This window comes from Carcharodon carcharias, chromosome 11 (genome assembly GCF_017639515.1).
Source record: "Carcharodon carcharias isolate sCarCar2 chromosome 11, sCarCar2.pri, whole genome shotgun sequence".
Lineage (NCBI taxonomy): Eukaryota > Metazoa > Chordata > Chondrichthyes > Lamniformes > Lamnidae > Carcharodon > Carcharodon carcharias.
The window spans coordinates 13,085,110-13,107,586 of record NC_054477.1 but is presented as its reverse complement, the minus strand read 5'-3'; the positions used below and the strand labels follow the sequence as shown (position 1 = coordinate 13,107,586).

The window sequence follows — 22,477 nt, the reverse complement described above, 5'->3', positions numbered from 1 at the left end:
ACACCCACCACTACCAGCCCCACACACACCAACCACTACCAGCCCCACACACACCCACCACTACCAGCCCCACACACACCCACCACTACCAGCCCCACACACACCCACCACTACCAGCCCCACACACACCCACCACTACCAGCCCCACACACACCCACCACTACCAGCCCCACACACACCCACCACTACCAGCCCCACACACACCCACCACTACCAGCCCCACACACACCCACCACTACCAGCCCCACACACACCCACCACTACCAGCCCCACACACACCCACCACTACCAGCCCCACACACACCCACCACTACCAGCCCCACACACACACACCACTACCAGCCCCACACACACCCACCACTACCAGCCCCACACACACCCACCACTACCAGCCCCACACACACCCACCACTACCAGCCCCACACACACCCACCACTACCAGCCCCACACACACCCACCACTACCAGCCCCACACACACCCACCACTACCAGCCCCACACACACCCACCACTACCAGCCCCACACACACCCACCACTACCAGCCCCACACACACCCACCACTACCAGCCCCACACACACCCACCACTACCAGCCCCACACACACCCACCACTACCAGCCCCACACACACCCACCACTACCAGCCCCACACACACCCACCACTACCAGCCCCACACACACCCACCACTACCAGCCCCACACACACCCACCACTACCAGCCCCACACACACCCACCACTACCAGCCCCACACACACCCACCACTACCAGCCCCACACACACCCACCACTACCAGCCCCACACACACCCACCACTACCAGCCCCACACACACCCACCACTACCAGCCCCACACACACCCACCACTACCAGCCCCACACACACCCACCACTACCAGCCCCACACACACCCACCACTACCAGCCCCACACACACCCACCACTACCAGCCCCACACACACCCACCACTACCAGCCCCACACACACCCACCACTACCAGCCCCACACACACCCACCACTACCAGCCCCACACACACCCACCACTACCAGCCCCACACACACCCACCACTACCAGCCCCACACACACCCACCACTACCAGCCCCACACACACCCACCACTACCAGCCCCACACACACCCACCACTACCAGCCCCACACACACCCACCACTACCAGCCCCACACACACCCACCACTACCAGCCCCACACACACCCACCACTACCAGCCCCACACACACCCACCACTACCAGCCCCACACACACCCACCACTACCAGCCCCACACACACCCACCACTACCAGCCCCACACACACCCACCACTACCAGCCCCACACACACCCACCACTACCAGCCCCACACACACCCACCACTACCAGCCCCACACACACCCACCACTACCAGCCCCACACACACCCACCACTACCAGCCCCACACACACCCACCACTACCAGCCCCACACACACCCACCACTACCAGCCCCACACACACCCACCACTACCAGCCCCACACACACCCACCACTACCAGCCCCACACACACCCACCACTACCAGCCCCACACACACCCACCACTACCAGCCCCACACACACCCACCACTACCAGCCCCACACACACCCACCACTACCAGCCCCACACACACCCACCACTACCAGCCCCACACACACCCACCACTACCAGCCCCACACACACCCACCACTACCAGCCCCACACACACCCACCACTACCAGCCCCACACACACCCACCACTACCAGCCCCACACACACCCACCACTACCGGCCCCACACACACCCACCACTACCGGCCCCACACACACCAACCACTACCGGCCCCACACACACCAACCACTACCAGCCCCACACACACCAACCACTACCAGCCCCACACACACCCACCACTACCAGCCCCCGCACACACACCCACCACTACCAGCCCCACCCGCACACACACCCACCACTACCAGCCCCACCCGCACACACACCCCACCACTACCAGCCCCACCCGCACACACACCCACCACTACCAGCCCCACCCGCACACACACCCACCACTACCCAGCCCCACCCGCACACACACCCACACTACCAGCCCACCCGCACACACACCCACCACTACCAGCCCCACCCGCACAACACACCCACCACTACCAGCCCCACCCGCCACACACACCCACCACTACCAGCCCCACCCGCACACCACACCCACCACTACCAGCCCCCACCCGCACACACACCCACCACTACCAGCCCCACCCGCACACACACCCACCACTACCAGCCCCACCCGCACACACACCCACCACTACCAGCCCCACCCGCACACACACCCACCACTACCAGCCCCACCCGCACACACACCCACCACTACCAGCCCCACCCGCACACACACCCACCACTACCAGCCCCACCCGCACACACACCCACCACTACCAGCCCCACCCGCACACACACCCACCACTACCAGCTCAGCCACACACACCCACCACTACCAGCCCCACACACACCCACCACTACCAGCCCCACACTCACCTCCACACTACCAGCCCCACACACACCCACCACTACCAGCCCCACACACACCCACCACTACCTAGCCCCACACACACCCACCACTACCAGCCCAAACACACCCACCACTACCAGCCCCACACACACCCACCACTACCAGCCCCACACAACACCCACCACTACCAGCCCCACACACACCCACACACTACCAGCCCCCACACACACCACCACTACCAGCCCCCACACACACCCACCACTACCAGCCCCACACACACCACCACTACCAGCCCCACACACACCCACCACTACCAGCCCCACACACACCCACCACTACCAGCCCCACACACACCCACCACTACCAGCCCCCACACACACCCACCACTACCAGCCCCACCACACACACCAACCACTACCAGCCCCACACACACCCCACCACTACCAGCCCCCACACACACCCAACCCTACCAGCCCCACACACGACCCAACCACTACCAGCCCCACACACACCAACCACTACCAGCCCCACAGACACCACCAACCCTACCAGCCCCACACACACCCACCACTACCAGCCCCACACACACCAACCACTACCAGCCCCACACACACCAACCACTACCAGCCCCACCACACACACCCACCACTACCAGCCCCACACACACACCACCACTACCAGCCCCACCACACACACCCACCACTACCAGCCCACCCACACACACCCACCACTACCAGCCCACCAAGCACACACACACCACCACTACCAGCCCCACAGCACACACCACCACCACTACCAGCCCCACCCGCACACACACCCACCACTACCAGCCCCACCCGCACACACACCCACCACTACCAGCCCCACCCGCACACACACACCACCACTACCAGCCCCACCCGCACACACACCCACCACTACCAGCCCCACCCGCACACACACCCACCACTACCAGCCCCACCCGCACACACACCCACCACTACCAGCCCCACCCGCACACACCACCCACCACTACCAGCCCCACCCGCACACACACCCACCACTACCAGCCCCACCCGCACACACACCCACCACTACCAGCCCCACCCGCACACACACCCACCACTACCAGCCCCACCCGCACACACACCCACCACTACCAGCCCCACCCGCACACACACCCACCACTACCAGCCCCACCCGCACACACACCCACCACTACCAGCCCCACCCGCACACACACCCACCACTACCAGCCCCACCCGCACACACACCCACCACTACCAGCCCCACCCGCACACACACCCACCACTACCAGCCCCACCCGCACACACACCCACCACTACCAGCCCCACCCGCACACACACCCACCACTACCAGCCCCACCCGCACACACACCCACCACTACCAGCCCCACCCGCACACACACCCACCACTACCAGCCCCACCCGCACACACACCCACCACTACCAGCCCCACCCGCACACACACCCACCACTACCAGCCCCACCCGCACACACACCCACCACTACCAGCCCCACCCGCACACACACCCACCACTACCAGCCCCACCCGCACACACACCCACCACTACCAGCCCCACCCGCACACACACCCACCACTACCAGCCCCACCCGCACACACACCCACCACTACCAGCCCCACCCGCACACACACCCACCACTACCAGCCCCACCCGCACACACACCCACCACTACCAGCCCCACCCGCACACACACCCACCACTACCAGCCCCACCCGCACACACACCCACCACTACCAGCCCCACCCGCACACACACCCACCACTACCAGCCCCACACACACACACACCCCACCACTACCAGCCCCACACACACACACACCCACCACTACCAGCCCCACACACACACACACCCACCACTACCAGCCCCACACACACACACACCCACCCCTACCAGCCCCACACACACACACACCCACCACTACCAGCCCCACCCACACACACACCCACCACTACCAGCCCCACACCACACACACCCACCACTACCAGCCCCACACACACACACACCCACCACTACCAGCCCCACACACACACACACCCACCACTACCAGCCCCACCACACACACACACCCACCACTACCAGCCCCACACACACACACACCCACCACTACCAGCCCCACACACACACACACCCACCACTACCAGCCCCACACCACACACACACCCACCACTACCAGCCCCACACACACACACACCCACCACTACCAGCCCCACACCACACACACCCACCACTACCAGCCCCACACACACACACACCCACCACTACCAGCCCACACACACACACACCCACCACTAACCAGCCCCACACACACACCCACCACTACCAGCCCCACACACACACCCACCACTACCAGCCCCACACACACACCACCACTACCAGCCCCACACACACACCCACCACTACCAGCCCCCACACACACACCACCACTACCAGCCCCACCCCACACACACCCACCACTACCAGCCCCACACACACACCCACCACTACCAGCCCCCCGACACACACACCCACCACTACCAGCCCCACACACACACCCACCACTACCAGCCCACACACAACACCCACACTACCAGACCAGCCCCACACACACACCCACCACTACCAGCCCCCCACACGCACACCAACCACTACCAGCCCCACACACACACACCAACCACTACCAGCCCCACACACACACACACCCACCACTACCAGCCCCACACACACACCCACCACTACCAGCCCCACACACACACCCACCACTACCAGCCCCACACACACACCCACCACTACCAGCCCCACACACACACCCACCACTACCAGCCCCACACACACACCCACCACTACCAGCCCCACACACACACCCACCACTACCAGCCCCACACACACACCCACCACTACCAGCCCCACACACACACCCACCACTACCAGCCCCACACACACACCCACCACTACCAGCCCCACACACACACCCACCACTACCAGCCCCACACACACACCCACCACTACCAGCCCCACACACACACCCACCACTACCAGCCCCACACACACACCCACCACTACCAGCCCCACACACACACCCACCACTACCAGCCCCACACACACACCCACCACTACCAGCCCCACACACACACCCACCACTACCAGCCCCACACACACACCCACCACTACCAGCCCCACACACACACCCACCACTACCAGCCCCACACACACACCCACCACTACCAGCCCCACCACACACACCCACCACTACCAGCCCCACCCACACACACCCACCACTACCAGCCCCACCACACACACCCACCACTACCAGCCCCACCACACACACACCCACCACTACCAGCCCCACACACACACCCACCACTACCAGCCCCACCACACACACCCACCACTACCAGCCCCACCACACACCACCCACCACTACCAGCCCCACCCACACACACCCACCACTACCAGCCCCACCCACACACACCCACCACTACCAGCCCCACCCACACACACCCACCACTACCAGCCCCACCACACACACACCCACCACTACCAGCCCCACCACACACACACCCACCACTACCAGCCCCACACACACACCACCCACCACTACCAGCCCCACACACACACCCACCCACCACTACCAGCCCCACACACACACCCACCCACCACTACCAGCCCCACACACACACCCACCCACCACTACCAGCCCCACACACACACCCACCCACCACTACCAGCCCCACACACACACCCACCCACCACTACCAGCCCCACACCACACCCACCCACCACTACCAGCCCCACACACACACCACCCACCACTACCAGCCCCACCCACACCCACCCACCACTACCAGCCCCACACACACACACCCACCACTACCAGCCCCACCCACACCACCCACCACTACCAGCCCCACACACACACCCACCCACTACCAGCCCCACACACACACCCACCACTACCAGCCCCACACACACACCCACCACTACCAGCCCCACACACACACCCACCACTACCAGCCCCACACACACACCCACCACTACCAGCCCCACACACACACCCACCACTACCAGCCCCACACACACACCCACCACTACCAGCCCCACACACACACCCACCACTACCAGCCCCACACACACACCCACCACTACCAGCCCCACACACACACCCACCACTACCAGCCCCACACACACACCCACCACTACCAGCCCCACACACACACCCACCACTACCAGCCCCACACACACACCCACCACTACCAGCCCCACACACACACCCACCACTACCAGCCCCACACACACACCCACCACTACCAGCCCCACACACACACCCACCACTACCAGCCCCACACACACACCCACCACTACCAGCCCCACACACACACCCACCACTACCAGCCCCACACACACACCCACCACTACCAGCCCCACACACACACCCACCACTACCAGCCCCACACACACACCCACCACTACCAGCCCCACACACACACCCACCACTACCAGCCCCACACACACACCCACCACTACCAGCCCCACACACACACCCACCACTACCAGCCCCACACACACACCCACCACTACCAGCCCCACACACACACCCACCACTACCAGCCCCACACACACACCCACCACTACGAGCCCCACACACAGCCACCACTACCAGCCCCACACACAGCCACCACTACCAGCCCCACACACACACCCACCACTACCAGCCCCACACACACACGCCACCACTACCAGCCCCACACACACACCCACCACTACCAGCCCCACACACACACCCACCACTACCAGCCCCACACACACACCCACCACTACCAGCCCCACACACACACCCACCACTACCAGCCCCACACACACACCCACCACTACCAGCCCCACACACACACCCACCACTACCAGCCCCACACACACACCCACCACTACCAGCCCCACACACACACCCACCACTACCAGCCCCACACACACACCCACCACTACCAGCCCCACACACACACCCACCACTACCAGCCCCACACACACACCCACCACTACCAGCCCCACACACACACCCACCACTACCAGCCCCACACACACACCCACCACTACCAGCCCCACACACACACCCACCACTACCAGCCCCACACACACACACCCACCACTACCAGCCCCACACACACACCCACCACTACCAGCCCCACACACACACCCACCACTACCAGCCCCACACACACACACCCACCACTACCAGCCCCACACACACACACCCACCACTACCAGCCCCACACACACACCCACCACTACCAGCCCCACACACACACCCACCACTACCAGCCCCACACACACACCCACCACTACCAGCCCCACACACACACCCACCACTACCAGCCCCACACACACACCCACCACTACCAGCCCCACACACACACACCCACCACTACCAGCCCCACACACACACCCACCACTACCAGCCCCACACACACACCCACCACTACCAGCCCCACACACACACCCACCACTACCAGCCCCACACACACACACCCACCACTACCAGCCCCACACACACACCCACCACTACCAGCCCCACACACACACCCACCACTACCAGCCCCACACACACACCCACCACTACCAGCCCCACACACACACCCACCACTACCAGCCCCACACACACACCCACCACTACCAGCCCCACACACACACACCCACCACTACCAGCCCCACACACACACACCCACCACTACCAGCCCCACACACACACACCCACCACTACCAGCCCCACACACACACACCCACCACTACCAGCCCCACACACACACCCACCACTACCAGCCCCACACACACACCCACCACTACCAGCCCCACACACACACACCCACCACTACCAGCCCCACACACACACACCCACCACTACCAGCCCCACACACACACCCACCACTACCAGCCCCACACACACACACCCACCACTACCAGCCCCACACACACACACCCACCACTACCAGCCCTACACACACACCCACCACTACCAGCCCCACACACACACCCACCACTACCAGCCCTACACACACACCCACCACTACCAGCCCCACACACACACCCACCACTACCAGCCCCACACACACACCCACCACTACCAGCCCCACACACACACCCACCACTACCAGCCCCACACACACACCCACCACTACCAGCCCCACACACACACCCACCACTACCAGCCCCACACACACACACCCACCACTACCAGCCCCACACACACACCCACCACTACCAGCCCCACACACACACCCACCACTACCAGCCCCACACACACACCCACCACTACCAGCCCCACACACACACCCACCACTACCAGCCCCACACACACACCCACCACTACCAGCCCCACACACACACCCACCACTACCAGCCCCACACACACACCCACCACTACCAGCCCCACACACACACCCACCACTACCAGCCCCACACACACACCCACCACTACCAGCCCCACACACACACACCCACCACTACCAGCCCCACACACACACACCCACCACTACCAGCCCCACACACACACCCACCACTACCAGCCCCACACACACACACCCACCACTACCAGCCCCACACACACACCCACCACTACCAGCCCCCCACACAAACACTCACCACTACCAGCCGCGCACACACACACCCAACACTACCAGCCCCACACACACACCCACCACTACCAGCCCCACACACACACCCACCACTACCAGCCCCACACACACACCCACCACTACCAGCCCCACACACACACCCACCACTACCAGCCCCACACACACACCCACCACTACCAGCCCCACACACACACCCACCACTACCAGCCCCACACACACACCCACCACTACCAGCCCCACACACACACCCACCACTACCAGCCCCACACACACACCCACCACTACCAGCCCCACACACACACCCACCACTACCAGCCCCACACACACACCCACCACTACCAGCCCCACACACACACCCACCACTACCAGCCCCACACACACACCCACCACTACCAGCCCCACACACACACCCACCACTACCAGCCCCACACACACACCCACCACTACCAGCCCCACACACACACCCACCACTACCAGCCCCACACACACACCCACCACTACCAGCCCCACACACACACCCACCACTACCAGCCCCACACACACACCCACCACTACCAGCCCCACACACACACCCACCACTACCAGCCCCACACACACACCCACCACTACCAGCCCCACACACACACCCACCACTACCAGCCCCACACACACACCCACCACTACCAGCCCCACACACACACACATACACACACACACACACCACTACCAGCCCCACACACACACACATACACACACACACACACCACTACCAGCCCCACACACACACACACACACACACCACCACTACCAGCCCCACACACACACACACACACACACACACACACACACACACACACACCACTACCAACCCTACACACAAACCACACACAATTTTCGAGTCCTGAAAGGCATTTGATGGGTTATGTTACAAATCTGGGATTGTAAAAGGCTCCACACATTCTAGAAACAATATAGGGTGTCTTATAACCCACTTACACAGAAATATGAAGCTGCAGAGAATCTACTTATTTCACCTAAACTCCTGCAGAGTGGTATAGTCGGCTTGCTTCCCCGCTCCTAGTTTCCTACCTGGAATTCCAGCCGCTCCTTTCTCGCCCGACCTTCCGACTCAGGCTGGGCGAGAACCATGTAGGGCAGTGTGCTCCTGAGGCCATCAGTCCAGCTGCTGAGTTGGAGGCAAGGAAGCCCCCGCCACCCCCACCACCCCCTTTTTTATAGCACTTGCTGCCGTAATGCCAGTAAGTTTAAAGGTCTAGCCACTTTCAGAAGCCATGGAGAAGGTAGGTTTGTAAGGCACTGGGAAGGATTGGGCAGGTGGGGTGGGCAGGGGAGGTGCAAGTGTTATCATTACCCAGGAGTCAGAAGCAGTTTTAATCTTTCTAACTTTTCCCTGGTAACTATTAATGTGAGGCAGTCAAAACTATCCAAAGTTTGGTGATTTAAATTGCACTTTTGGAAGGTTCCCAATTCAGAGCAATCCTTACCTGGGGACCTCCGAGAAGGGTGGATGTTCCCCAGTGCACCTTTGGGCTAACCCCCCCAGAGAGAGGGGTTGTGGGCCATTATCAACAAAGTCCTACCGATAAAGCATTGCTGGAAAGAGAAGTAATCGTACTTTAATGGGGAGGCATCGTGGTATTGTCACTGGACTAGTAATTCAGAGACCCAGGGTAATGCTCTGGGGACCAGGGTTCAAATCCCACCACAGCAGATGGTGAAATTTGAAAATAGATAGTAATCTGGAATTAAAAGTCTGATGATGACCAGAAAACCATTGTTGATTTTTGTAAAAACCCATCTGGTTCGCTAATGCCCTTTAGGGAAGGAAATCTGCCATCCTTACCTGGTCTGGCCTGCATGTGACTCCAGACCCACAGCAATGTGGTTGACTCTTAAATGCCTCTGAGCAAGGGCAATTAGGGATGGGCAATAAATGCTGGCCTAGCCAGCAATGCCCACATCCCATGACCGAATAATGAATAAAACTATATGTTGGTGAACAAAATGTAATACACAACTCAAATCACACAGCAAAGGGTCCAACAATCAACATAGGAAAATTTACAATATATCACAGAATTGGTAGAGAATAATTCAACAATTAGATTGTCAACCATTGAAGTGGCCAAGCACTTCAACTCTTCAATTGGTCTTTGGTTGTCCTACAATAGGAGGGGGCCAAACTGCTACTCTCCTCACCACCAATGAGCACACTTCATACCTAAAACATAAACTCACAGGTGTCGCACATTTCTCCCCAAGTGCATTGTGCATTGACTGTACTGGAGAACCTGAAGGAGCAAGGTTCGTACTCACATAAATTAAACGCTCTCTGTATCGGATGAGGAGGTTACGCAAAATTCCCGCTTCGTTCAAGTCTCCCAGACGGATCATATCTTCCACTCCATGGATGGATGTTGGATGCATTGGCTTAATGTTAGTGGCATTCTGAGGGGAGATCCAGTGCTCCTAGAAGACCAGGAAGGAAGAGGGAAGGAGAATGGACGACAATGCTTAACACCATGGTAATTTTTGTGTTTTAAAAATGCTATTTATTTTTTAAGAAATAAACTTAAAAGGCACAAATTCGTATCTATGATTAAAGTAGTTAGCAACTCAAGCACACAAACCTCAGATTGTGAAACCATCAATTTAAATGCTTCCTCAGTGTTGGTGTTCATCAGGCAGTTGGATACCCAATTGCTGATTAGTGGAACATTTTCTGCCCTGATCCAGCAGTTGTCATAAAAGCTGATTACAGCCACCTGGGGGCCGGGGTTTGACTCCCACTATGGCAAATAGTGGAATTTGAATTCAATAAAAATCTGGGATTAAAAGTCTAATGATGACCACGAAACCATTGTCGATTGTTGTAAAAGCACATCTGGTTCAGTCATGTCCTTTAGGGAAGGAAATTACCTGGTCTCGCTACATGTGACTCCAGACCCACAGTAAGGTGGTTGGCTCTTAAATGCCCTCTGAACAAGGGCAAATAGGGATGGGCAATAAATGCTGGCTTAGCCAGCAACGCCCACATCCCATGAATGGATAGTTAAAAAAAACTTACGGGCATTTGAACTTTTTAAGGAAGACGTGTGTGTTTTTAAACAAATACAAGCAAGGACACCGAGCAAAAGATGGCCGATAACATGAAGTGAACACTTTCTGGAAAATTCCAATGTGGATTATACTGACTAGCCTGTCATGAAAGAACATGGAATGTTGCACTTGAAAAGGTGTCATGCCCTTCTTCAAGCAGAGCCAGAGACACTTAAAAAGGGAGATAGGAAAAGTGCAAAAGACTGAACTTTAATCTCCTGTGGTTGCAGAGACAAAAGACTGATTATCATGTCTCAGCAGGCATCTAAAATCCGATCTCCTGTTGATTCACATCTCAGAATGTGTAAAATGGTCAAAGAAAACAGACTCTCGAGGCAAGTTTTTCCCCCCTTAGGAATACATTGGGAAAATTGTGTCAAAGACCTAGCTGCAGAGCAGTGCTAGTGCACTACAAAAACAAAGATCATCGGAAAAACCCAGCAGGTCTGACAGCATCTGCGGAGAGGAACACAGTTAACGTTTCAAGTCCGTATGACTCTTCAACAGAAGTGTGCTAAGACAGTACAAGAACAACATCTAGTCACTCTGCTGTTGCAGGAAATGTTTTTCGCCCTATCTCTATCGCTGAGGGTAAGGCTCAGCAAAGCCACAATCGAAAAGGAAATAGGACAGCTTCTTCAGCTAACCTGCAGAACCAAGTGTCTCCAAACCCCAGCTGCTAAACTGTCAAAGTCAGTTCTACCAGAATCACCCAAATTAACGGCTATAATGTTTCGCCATTTATGCCTCACAGACAAGCCAAAGACTGAATCGTATATCTTTTTTATAACTTATTTTTGGACTCTTACCTTCTCATTTCGTGTGTGTGTGTGTGTGTGTGTGTGTGTGTGTGTGTGTGTGTGTGTGTGTGCATGTGCATCTGTGTGTGCGTGTGTCTGTGGTGTTTTGATTTTTTTTCCCTCCCCCGAGGTTTTTAGTAACTAATAAATTTACTCAAAACAAGAAAGCCTGATTAAATTGGCTCCTCCTAAAACAAATACATTTGGACTGGGAAAAGGTATCCACGGGGGAAATGTTACCTCTTAAATGAACCTTGTTGCGACCAACTGAGGGAGTTGAATAAAGGAGGAAAGCGAACTCGTTCCTCCTCACCCGGGAACATAACAAAACTGGGGTCTCGCTCAGGAAGTTAAAAATTTGGTGACCTCGTCTGGGGATTGATCGTAACACACTGGCAGCTTCAAACAGTCACTTGTCACAAATTTTAAAAGGACATCTGTTTTAAAGGTGCATTTCTGTTTCCAAACCTTTACATTGAATTTAAAAGCCTTGTTTCAAAATGAAAGTATGGACATAGAAAGGTGCCATGTTGTCTCTGTTTGTTCAAACCTTGTCAAACTCTTATCTCTAGAGCTATGAAAAGTCATCAAAATACAAAAGGCCCCTCCAGGCATGTTCATCGAATCTTCTAAAAGGCGTGAGAGTCCTATTACTTCTGAGTGAACAGGACTTAGGAAGGGACCTCTGGGAACAAAACACAATTAACTTAGTTGCCTGGTGAAACAACGACTCATTGAAAATTAACAAAGCAGCCATTTTTGTGATGTCATCTTGGGAGGCAGGATGCAGAACCCCCAGAAAGAACTCTGAGACAATATCAAAGAGGCTTCTTGGCCAAGGAAGGATAAAGAGGGAGGCGTTAAAGAAATCAACAGCTGTTCTGCCAGAAGAGTCCAGGCAATCTGCAAATACCATAGCTGCCGAATTAGCAAGAAATAGAAAACCTCCTTTTGATCCCAAAAATCTGCAAAGTCCACCTGAAAAGGCAAACCTCTGAATGTTCAACTACAGAAGCCATTGCAGCTGCTAAAACAAACTTCAAGTTTCAACCCCTTCACTTTGGAAAGGAGAAATTCAAGGAACGGGCCCCCCCAATGATATGTCACAGGGACTGATTTGAAATTTCACTTAAGTATCCTTTTTTCTTTATCCGTATTTAAAACTTTGTATCTGTATTTTATTTAGTAACATTATAACTTTTATTGAAGTAATTTTAAGCAGTTTTTTTTTAATAAACTAACCTTTATTCCCTTTTAGTCTAAAGCTTTGCTGCTGGTTAATTTTAAATTGAATCGTTGACGGGGTATAATGCACGCATGCAAATTCTTAGCACGTGGACAACTTTTGAGGAAACACCTTTACATGATTGTGAAATACTGGTTTAGTACTGTGTGGGCCAACTGGAGAAAACTGCCCCAGATCTCTGCCCTATCACCCTATTGGAACGCCTCAGAGGCAAATACCCATTCATTTTTTTTCAATCTCAGAGGAATTATCCCCTCTGCACGCGCAATACTCAGTGAAATCGAAGCTGAACACTTGTCCTACCCAAAGATCAAAAATCAATTGCAACTCACGCGGTATTAATTTCTAAAATTAGCCATAGATATGAGCAATACAAGCTACAGATGAAAACCCATCAGACTATAACAGTGGTTATCAATATAGAAAAATATTAACATTGTTAAGTTTTCAGTTCCCATTCCAAACTCAGTTCGCAGCTATCAACTCCATCCTTCTGCCAGCAACAGTCTGAGATTAAGCCAGTCAGTTCACAACCTTGCTTTTTTTTTTAAAAATTCATTCATGGGATGTGGATGTCACTGGCTAGGCCAGCATTTATTGTCCATCCCTAGTTGCCCTTCAGAAGGTGGTGGTGAGCTGCCTTCTTGAACAGCTGCATACCATGTGGTGTAGGTACACCCACAGTGCTGTTAGGAAGGGAGTTCCAGGATGTTGACCCAGCGACAGTGAAGGAACGGTGATATATTTCCAAGGCTGGTGAGTGGCTGGGAGGGGCACTTCCAGGTGGTGGTGTTCCCATTTATCTGCTGCCCTTGTCCTTCTAGGTGGTAGTGGTCATGGGTTTGGAAGGTGCTGTCTAAGGAGCCTTGGTGAATTCCTGCAGTGCATCTTGTAGATGGTACACACTGCTGCACGTGGTGCCAATCAAGTGGACTACTTTGTCCTGGACGGTCTCCAGTTTCTTGAGTGTTGTTGGAGCTGCACTCATCCAAGCAAGTGGGGAACATTCCAACACACTCCTGACTTGTGCCTTGTAGATGGTGGATGGACTTTGGGGAGTCAGGAGGTGAGTTACTCATCGCACGATTCCTAGCCTCTGACCTGCCCTTATAGCCACAGTATTTATATGGCTAGTCCAGTTCAGTTTCCGGTCAATGGTAACCCCCCCAAGGATGTTGATATGGGGGATTCAGTGATGGTAATGCCATTGAACATCAAGGTGCAATGGCTGGGTTCTCTATTGTTAGAGATGGTCATTGCCTGACACTTGTGTGGCGCAAATGTTACTTGCCGCTTGTCAGCCCAAGCCTGGATATTGTCCAGGCCTTGCTGCATTTGGACATGGACTGCTTCAGTATCTGAGGAGTCGTAAATGGTGCTGAACATTGTTCACTGATGATTGCACATCCCCATTTCTGACCTTATGGTGGAAGGAAGGCCATTGATGAAGCAGCTGAAGATGGTTGGGCCAAGGACACTACCCTGAGGAACTCCTGCAGTGATGTCCTGGAGCTGAGATGACTGACCTCCAACAACCACAACCATCTTCCTTTGTGCCAGGTATGACTCCAACCAGCGGAGAGTTTTCCCCCCGATTCCCATTGACTCCAGTTTTGCTGGGGCTCCTTGATCCCACACTTGGTCAAATGCTGCCTTGATGTCAAGGGCAGTCACTCACCTCACCTCTGGTGTTCATCTCTTTTGTCCATGTTTGAACCAAGGCTATAATGAGGTCAGGAGATGAGTGGCCCTGGCAGAACCCAAATTGGGCATCAGCGAGGTATTTGCTAATCAAGTGTCACTTGATAGCACTGTTGACGACCCCTTCCATTACTTTACTGATGATCGAGAGTAGACTAATGGGGCAATAATTGGCCAGGTTGGATTTGTCCTGCTTTTTGTGTACAGGACATACCTGGACAATTTTCCACATAGCCGGGTAGATGCCAGTGTTGTAGCTGTACTGGAATAACTTGGCTAGGGGCATGGCTAGTTCTGGAGCACAAGTCTTCAGTACTATTGCTGGAATATTGTCAGGGCCCATAGCCTTTGCTGTATCCAGTGCCTTCATCTGTTTCTTGATATCATGTGGAGTGAATTGAATTGGCTGAAGACTGGCATCTGTGATGTTGGGGACCTCCAGAGGAGGCCAAGATGGATTATCCACTCAGCACTTCTAGCTAAAGATTGTTGCGAATGCTTCAGCCTTACCTTTTGCACTGCTGTGCTGGGCTCCTCCATCATTGAGGATGGGGATATTTATGGAGCCTCCTCCTCCAGAGAGTTATTTAATTGTCCACCACCATTCACAACTGGATGTGGCAGGGCTGCAGAGCTTACATCTGATCCGTTGGTTGTGGGATCACTTAGCTCCGTCTATCACTAGCTGGTTATGCTGTTTGGCATGCAAGTGGTCCTGTTTTATAGCTTCATCATTTTTAGGTATGCCTGGTGCTGCTCTTGGCATGCCCTTCTGCACTCTTCATTGAACCAGGGTTGATCCCCTGTCTTGATGGTAATGGTAGAGTGGGGAATATGCCAGGCCATGAGGTTACAGGTTGTGTTTGAGTACAATTCTGCTGCTGCTGATGGCCCACGGCACCTCATGAATGCCCAGTCTTGAGTTGCTAGATTTATCCGAAATCTATCCCATTTAGCACGGTGGTAGTGCCACACAACATGATGGAGGGTATCCTCAATGTGAAGGCAGGACTTCATCTCCACAAGGACTGTGCGGTGGTCACTCCTACCAATACTGTCATGGACAGATGCATCTGTGGGAGGCAGGTTGGTGAGGATGAGGACAAGTATGTTTTTCCCTTGTTGGTTCCCTCACCACCTGCCACAGACCCGATCTAGCAGCTATGTCCTTTAGGACTCAGTCAGCTTGGCCAGTAGTGGTGCTACCAAGCCACTCTTGGTGATGGACATGTAAGTCCCCCACCCAGAGTACATCTATGCCCTTGCCACCCTCAGTGTTTCCTCTTAGTGATGTTCAATATGAAGGAGACTGATTCATCAGCTGAGGGAGGGCAGTACGTGGTAATCAGCAGGAGGTTTCCCTGCCCATGTTTGACCTGATGCCATGATACTTCTTGGGGTCCGGAGTCGATGTTGAGGACTCCCAGGGCAACTCCCTCCCAACTGTATACCACTGTGCCACCACCTCTGTTGGGTCTGTCCTGCTGATGGGACAGGACATATCTAGGGATGGAGATGGTGGAGACTGGAACATTTTCTGTAATGGCAGCGTGCCTTTAGTTGACTAGACCCCAAGCTCTGGAATTCCCTTCCTGTACCTTTCTGCCACTCTACAGCACTTTCCCCCTTCTCAAAACCTACCTCTTTGACCAGGATTTTGGTTATCTGATCTCATATCTCTATGTGGCTCAGTATCATATTTTGCATTACAATGCTCTCGTGAAGCGGGACATTCATTATGTTAAAGGCACCATCTAAATATAAGTTGTTGTTGGTGAGGAGTATTGCCCACCCATCCACAGAAATCCAAATTACCCTCGGAACAGGAGAAGGTCACTCAGTCTTAAGCCTGTTACGCTATTCAGTTAGCAAACTCTGATCTGCATCTTTGCCCCATCTAGCCACTCACTGGTTCTGTAATCCTCAATACCTTTAACTAACAAAAATCAACCTCAGGTTTTGAAACTACTGATTTGACTCTCCAAACTCAGCGCTTTTTGGGGGTTCTAGATTTTCATTCCTATTTGTGTGAACTAGTGCTTCCTAACATCACCTGAATATCCAAGCTCTAATTTTATGGTTATGCCTCCTTGTTCTGGACTCCCTCAACAAAGGAAACTGTTTCTCTCTATCAATCCCTCTAAATCAACTTGATAACACCGACTGGATTGCCCTTTAATCTCCAATATCAAGCAGTAAACCTGTCAAATATAAACTGTTTTTTCATTAGTTTGCAATGTGTTTTTGTGCAGGTAAACAAAGTAGAATGATACAGCCATAATCAGATGTCAGAATACTCACATTGCCTTCATCGTCCACCACTTGAATTTGGCCAGAGTCACAGAGTTTTACCACTGCCCCGATAGGGACTTCAAACTCACGTCCAGTCTTCAGATCCAGCCAGACATAATCCCCCTGAGGACAGACAGATGATTCAAGATCAGCTTGTGTTACTGTAGGAAAATTTGCTCATTTTTGAATCTTTATTATAAATTTCATATGTGTGTAGCCCGTTTGGTAACATCACTTTAAAGTACAAGAATCGGCATCAATAATCCCCGAGTATTTTTTTTTCCATATTTTTGTGGGATCACTAGCAAAGCCCCAGCTTTTATTGCCCATCTCAAATTGCCCTTGAGAAGGTGGTGGTGAGCTGCCTTCTTGAGCCGCTGCAGTCCCTGTGGTGTTTATACACCCACACTGCTGTTAGGGAGGGGGGGTTCCAGGATTTGTTATACCCAGCTTGTGGGTGGGTGGGGCAGGAGATAGTGTTGTAGTGATAATGTCACTGGCTGGTAACCCAGAGGCCCAGGCTAATGCTCTGGGGACATGGGTTCAAATCCCACCACGGCAGCTGGTGGAATTTAAATTCCATTAATAAATGTGGAATATAAAACTCAAGTTCTAGTGACCATTGGTGCCCATGAAACTACCAGTTGTTAGAAAAACTCATCTAGTTCATTAATACCCTTTAGGGAAGGAAATCTGCCATCCTTACTTATTTTGGCCTACGCGACTCTTAACTACACTCGGAAATGGTCTAGCAAGCCAGCCACTCTGCTTAAGGGAAATTAGGGACGGGTAACTTGTCAGCAACAGCCACATCCCATGGGAAGAATGGATTAAAAAAAAAAATGTTGCGGAGGGAGGGAGACATCACTTTGCTCCTCAATATTGCCTCCTGATCTTTATTGAGCCACACAACAGCTACAATCAGAGGATGGTTGTCCACAGTTCCAGTGGTGACATGTGCAACAACAGGCGGACTCTCTTAGCCCAAGATTCTTTTACACATTATGTTTCCATGTCAACTTTCCAGCCAATAAAGTCAAAACGTCAAGATGGGATAGTCCTACAGGGACACGGGTTGACAACGCCTAGCAACAATTAAAACAAACAATAATCCAAAATAACGCACCCTCAAGGAACTTAGTTATAATTAACTTTCAAACTTTCCAAACACTGTGGCCTCAACATTAACACTCTCCAACACACAAGGCGGGAGTCAGACTGACATGGAACACGCCTCCATCAGCATCACTCCTTTCACACGGAGGAAAGGTAAAGTGGAGGGGAGGCGGGGCGGGGGGGGTGGGGGGGCTTCATTAACATGTTTAAATGGGGCTTTATTTCGTGCAATGGAGTATCTGATTTAAAAGTTGCCCTGCTGGATGGGTTTCCTGGGGTCAAGGGGGCAATGAAAAGGGAGGCAGGAGCAGCCGGCTTTTCCCTCTTGCTCCTCTCTCTCCCCCCCAGTTGCCCTAATTGTAGACCCTCCCTACCAATGATGGGACCATTCAAGGGGGAACCACCCCCAACTGTCACCTGCACGACGTGTGTGTGGGGGGCGAGGAGTACATCGTCCTGTTCGGAGATTCCACATGGGGCTGGGGTGTCAAAAAAGGGAAAAGGTATCAAAACGAACCTGACCCCATCACATCAAGGCTGCTGTGCACAGGGAAAAGAACGAGCACAAGCCCCTGCTGACGTTTTACCTAAGGTTACAGGTCAAAATATCGGAAGTAAAGCCAGGAATAACTGGAAAATCATTGATAATGATTTCCTCTCGTTAACATTGGCAAGACCTCTCTGCTTTTCCAGCCTTGCCTGATGCATTAGGCATTTTCAATATCCCTCACAAATGTTGAGCCTATATGTTAGGCATATGGGCCTGGCTGGAAGTGAAAATGAGCAGGATACAGGACACTGCCGAAGGGGCACAGACAACGTCACTATGTTTGGTCAGCCTGGACGTCACAACCAAGGGGGTCCCCCTTGAACGGTCCCATCATTGGTAGGGGGAGGCTGTGACTAGGGTAATTGGGGAGAGAGAGGAGCAAGGGGCAGGATACGGAGGAGTGCATCATGTTATACAACACACCTATAAATAAATAGTTTTAATGGGCTATTACCGTGAGGAGGGGGCTGAGGCGGGGGTTGGGGAAAAAGGGGAAATTTTCCTCAACTTCATTTCAAATTTGGAGAACTTTGGCGAGGTTCGAGCTGCTCCTTTATTTTTAAAAGCTCTACACAAGAAGCAATGAGAAACTTCGTGGTCAACAAACACTGGGACATCAGTCACCAACAGCTGAACCAGATGACCTCAGACATGGTACGAGTACTCGGTGCTTACCGGAAGGAGCGTGTGTTGGTATTTGAACACCTGGTTGACGTTACGCAGCAGGGCCCACTTCCCTTCGTCTTTCTGATACAGGTCATCGTTGGCGCCTCTGCATGCATACATGTTCTGGCAAGACCGGCTTCAGACCGGCTCAACATGTGGACGCAACGGGACCCTCCACCCCTCTCGTCCGTCTGCAGCACGTCTCGGGTGATCCTGGCGTCAGCAACGCCAGCTTGCAACCGCACAGCTATGGATTCCAGTTCAGTCAAGGGGAATCCAGAAACCAAGCAACTTTCTTTTGGTGTACATGAGAAGTTGAGACCCACCCCACCACCAACAAACCCCCCCCGCCATCAACAATTCCACTTGTATGAATACGATATTTCCATACATCAGGCCATATTGTGGATTAACAATTCCCATACAGGAAGAATTCTTGGCCTCCAACAGCAATCAGACCTAGAGCACCTCCAGCCAAACTCCAAAGTGACTCGTATTTTCTGCCAGCCCAATTTCTCTGTGACACACTCTCTCACATTGATACTTGGGTTTTAAAAAAAAACAACAAAACTGCTCATCTGGCAGAAACAGCTTGGTGATTTATAAACCAGGCTCCGTCAAGCTGCAACAGGTATTCATTAATCCACTAGACAATGCCATGGAGCAAACATTCATGCATTAATGCATGAACATGATTACAACAACCCTTGAAACCACTGTTACCATCTGGGAGGGGGAAGGGATAGGAGAAGAGCTCCTGAAGTGCAAGAGAGTTTATCCATTGCTAACTACAAGAGCCGTGAATCATTTATAGAGTCTTGTACCAGACATCTGGTCTTCAGTTCCTCTTAACTTGATGAACAAGCTTGGTGCTGTTGGTCACATGATGCCAAAGGCCCGTTTGCTCTTTGCTTGGCCGGAAGGTAGACCTTTTGAGCAAATGACAATGTTCCAAGGAGGAATTGCGAGGCAACTGTTGGGAATTGCAGTCAAGAGTTCACTGCCCCAACATTAAACATTAAACATTTTAATGCGATATAGCACATGCATAACCTATTCATACATGCAGGGTCCTAACTCACTGGTGCGGACAGGCATTGTGTAATGGAGCGGACATACAGCCTGTGGTCACAAGTCAATTTTAAATAGGAAGCTGGCAGCTGCAACGCCTCCCCCTATAACTAAACTGACCCAATTCATAGAATGACACAATAGACACATTAGCCAGCTTTCACAAGGATGTTTTATGATGAATGGGAGGCAATGCTATGCCTCACTCAGTCTGCTTACCCGGGTTTATGTATGTAATGGGTTAATAGAATAGCTATGCTAACGAATGATGTAGGTCATGTCGTATCAGTGACATCAGCAGTCATGTGCTAGACACTCAAGAGGATGGAGCACTGTACTCATGAGATACATACCTACTCTGTGACCTACCTTACACAGTGTTAATAAACCAGCTTGAAGCAAGTACCAGAGTACCAAGATGGTGCCCTCCCACAGCACCTTCCCATTCAACCGCAGAAGGTGCAACACCTGCCCCTTTATTTCCCCCCTCCTCACCGCCCAAGGGCCCAAACACTCCTTTCAAGTGAAGCAGCATTTCACTTGCACTTCCCTCAATTTAGTCTACTGTATTCGCTGCTCCCAATGCGGTTTCCTCTACACTGGAGAGACCAAACGCAGACTGGGTGACCGCTTTGCGGAACACCTTCGGTCTGTCTGCAAGCATGACCCAGACCTCCCTGTCACTTGCCATTTCAATATTCCACCCTGCTCTCATGCCCACATGTCCGTCCTTGGCCTGCTGCATTGTTCCAGTGAAGCTCAACGCAAACTGGAGGAACAGCACCTCATCTTCCGACTAGGCACTTTACAGCCTTCCGAACT

At 53.5% G+C, this 22,477-nt stretch overlaps 1 protein-coding gene across 1 annotated transcript in view; it reads right to left on the bottom strand.

The window, feature by feature from the left end:
- myo7aa (myosin VIIAa) overlaps positions 1-20,704 on the bottom strand; it is a 486,672-nt gene extending 465,968 nt beyond the window's left edge. The window contains exons 1-3 of the mRNA XM_041198962.1: positions 20,594-20,704; positions 18,262-18,375; positions 11,431-11,583 (exon numbers count right to left, since the gene is read on the bottom strand). Coding sequence (XP_041054896.1) covers positions 11,431-11,583; positions 18,262-18,375; positions 20,594-20,704 — 378 coding nt within the window. The remainder of the gene's footprint in view (positions 1-11,430; positions 11,584-18,261; positions 18,376-20,593) is intronic.
- Positions 20,705-22,477: the final 1,773 nt, after the last annotated feature.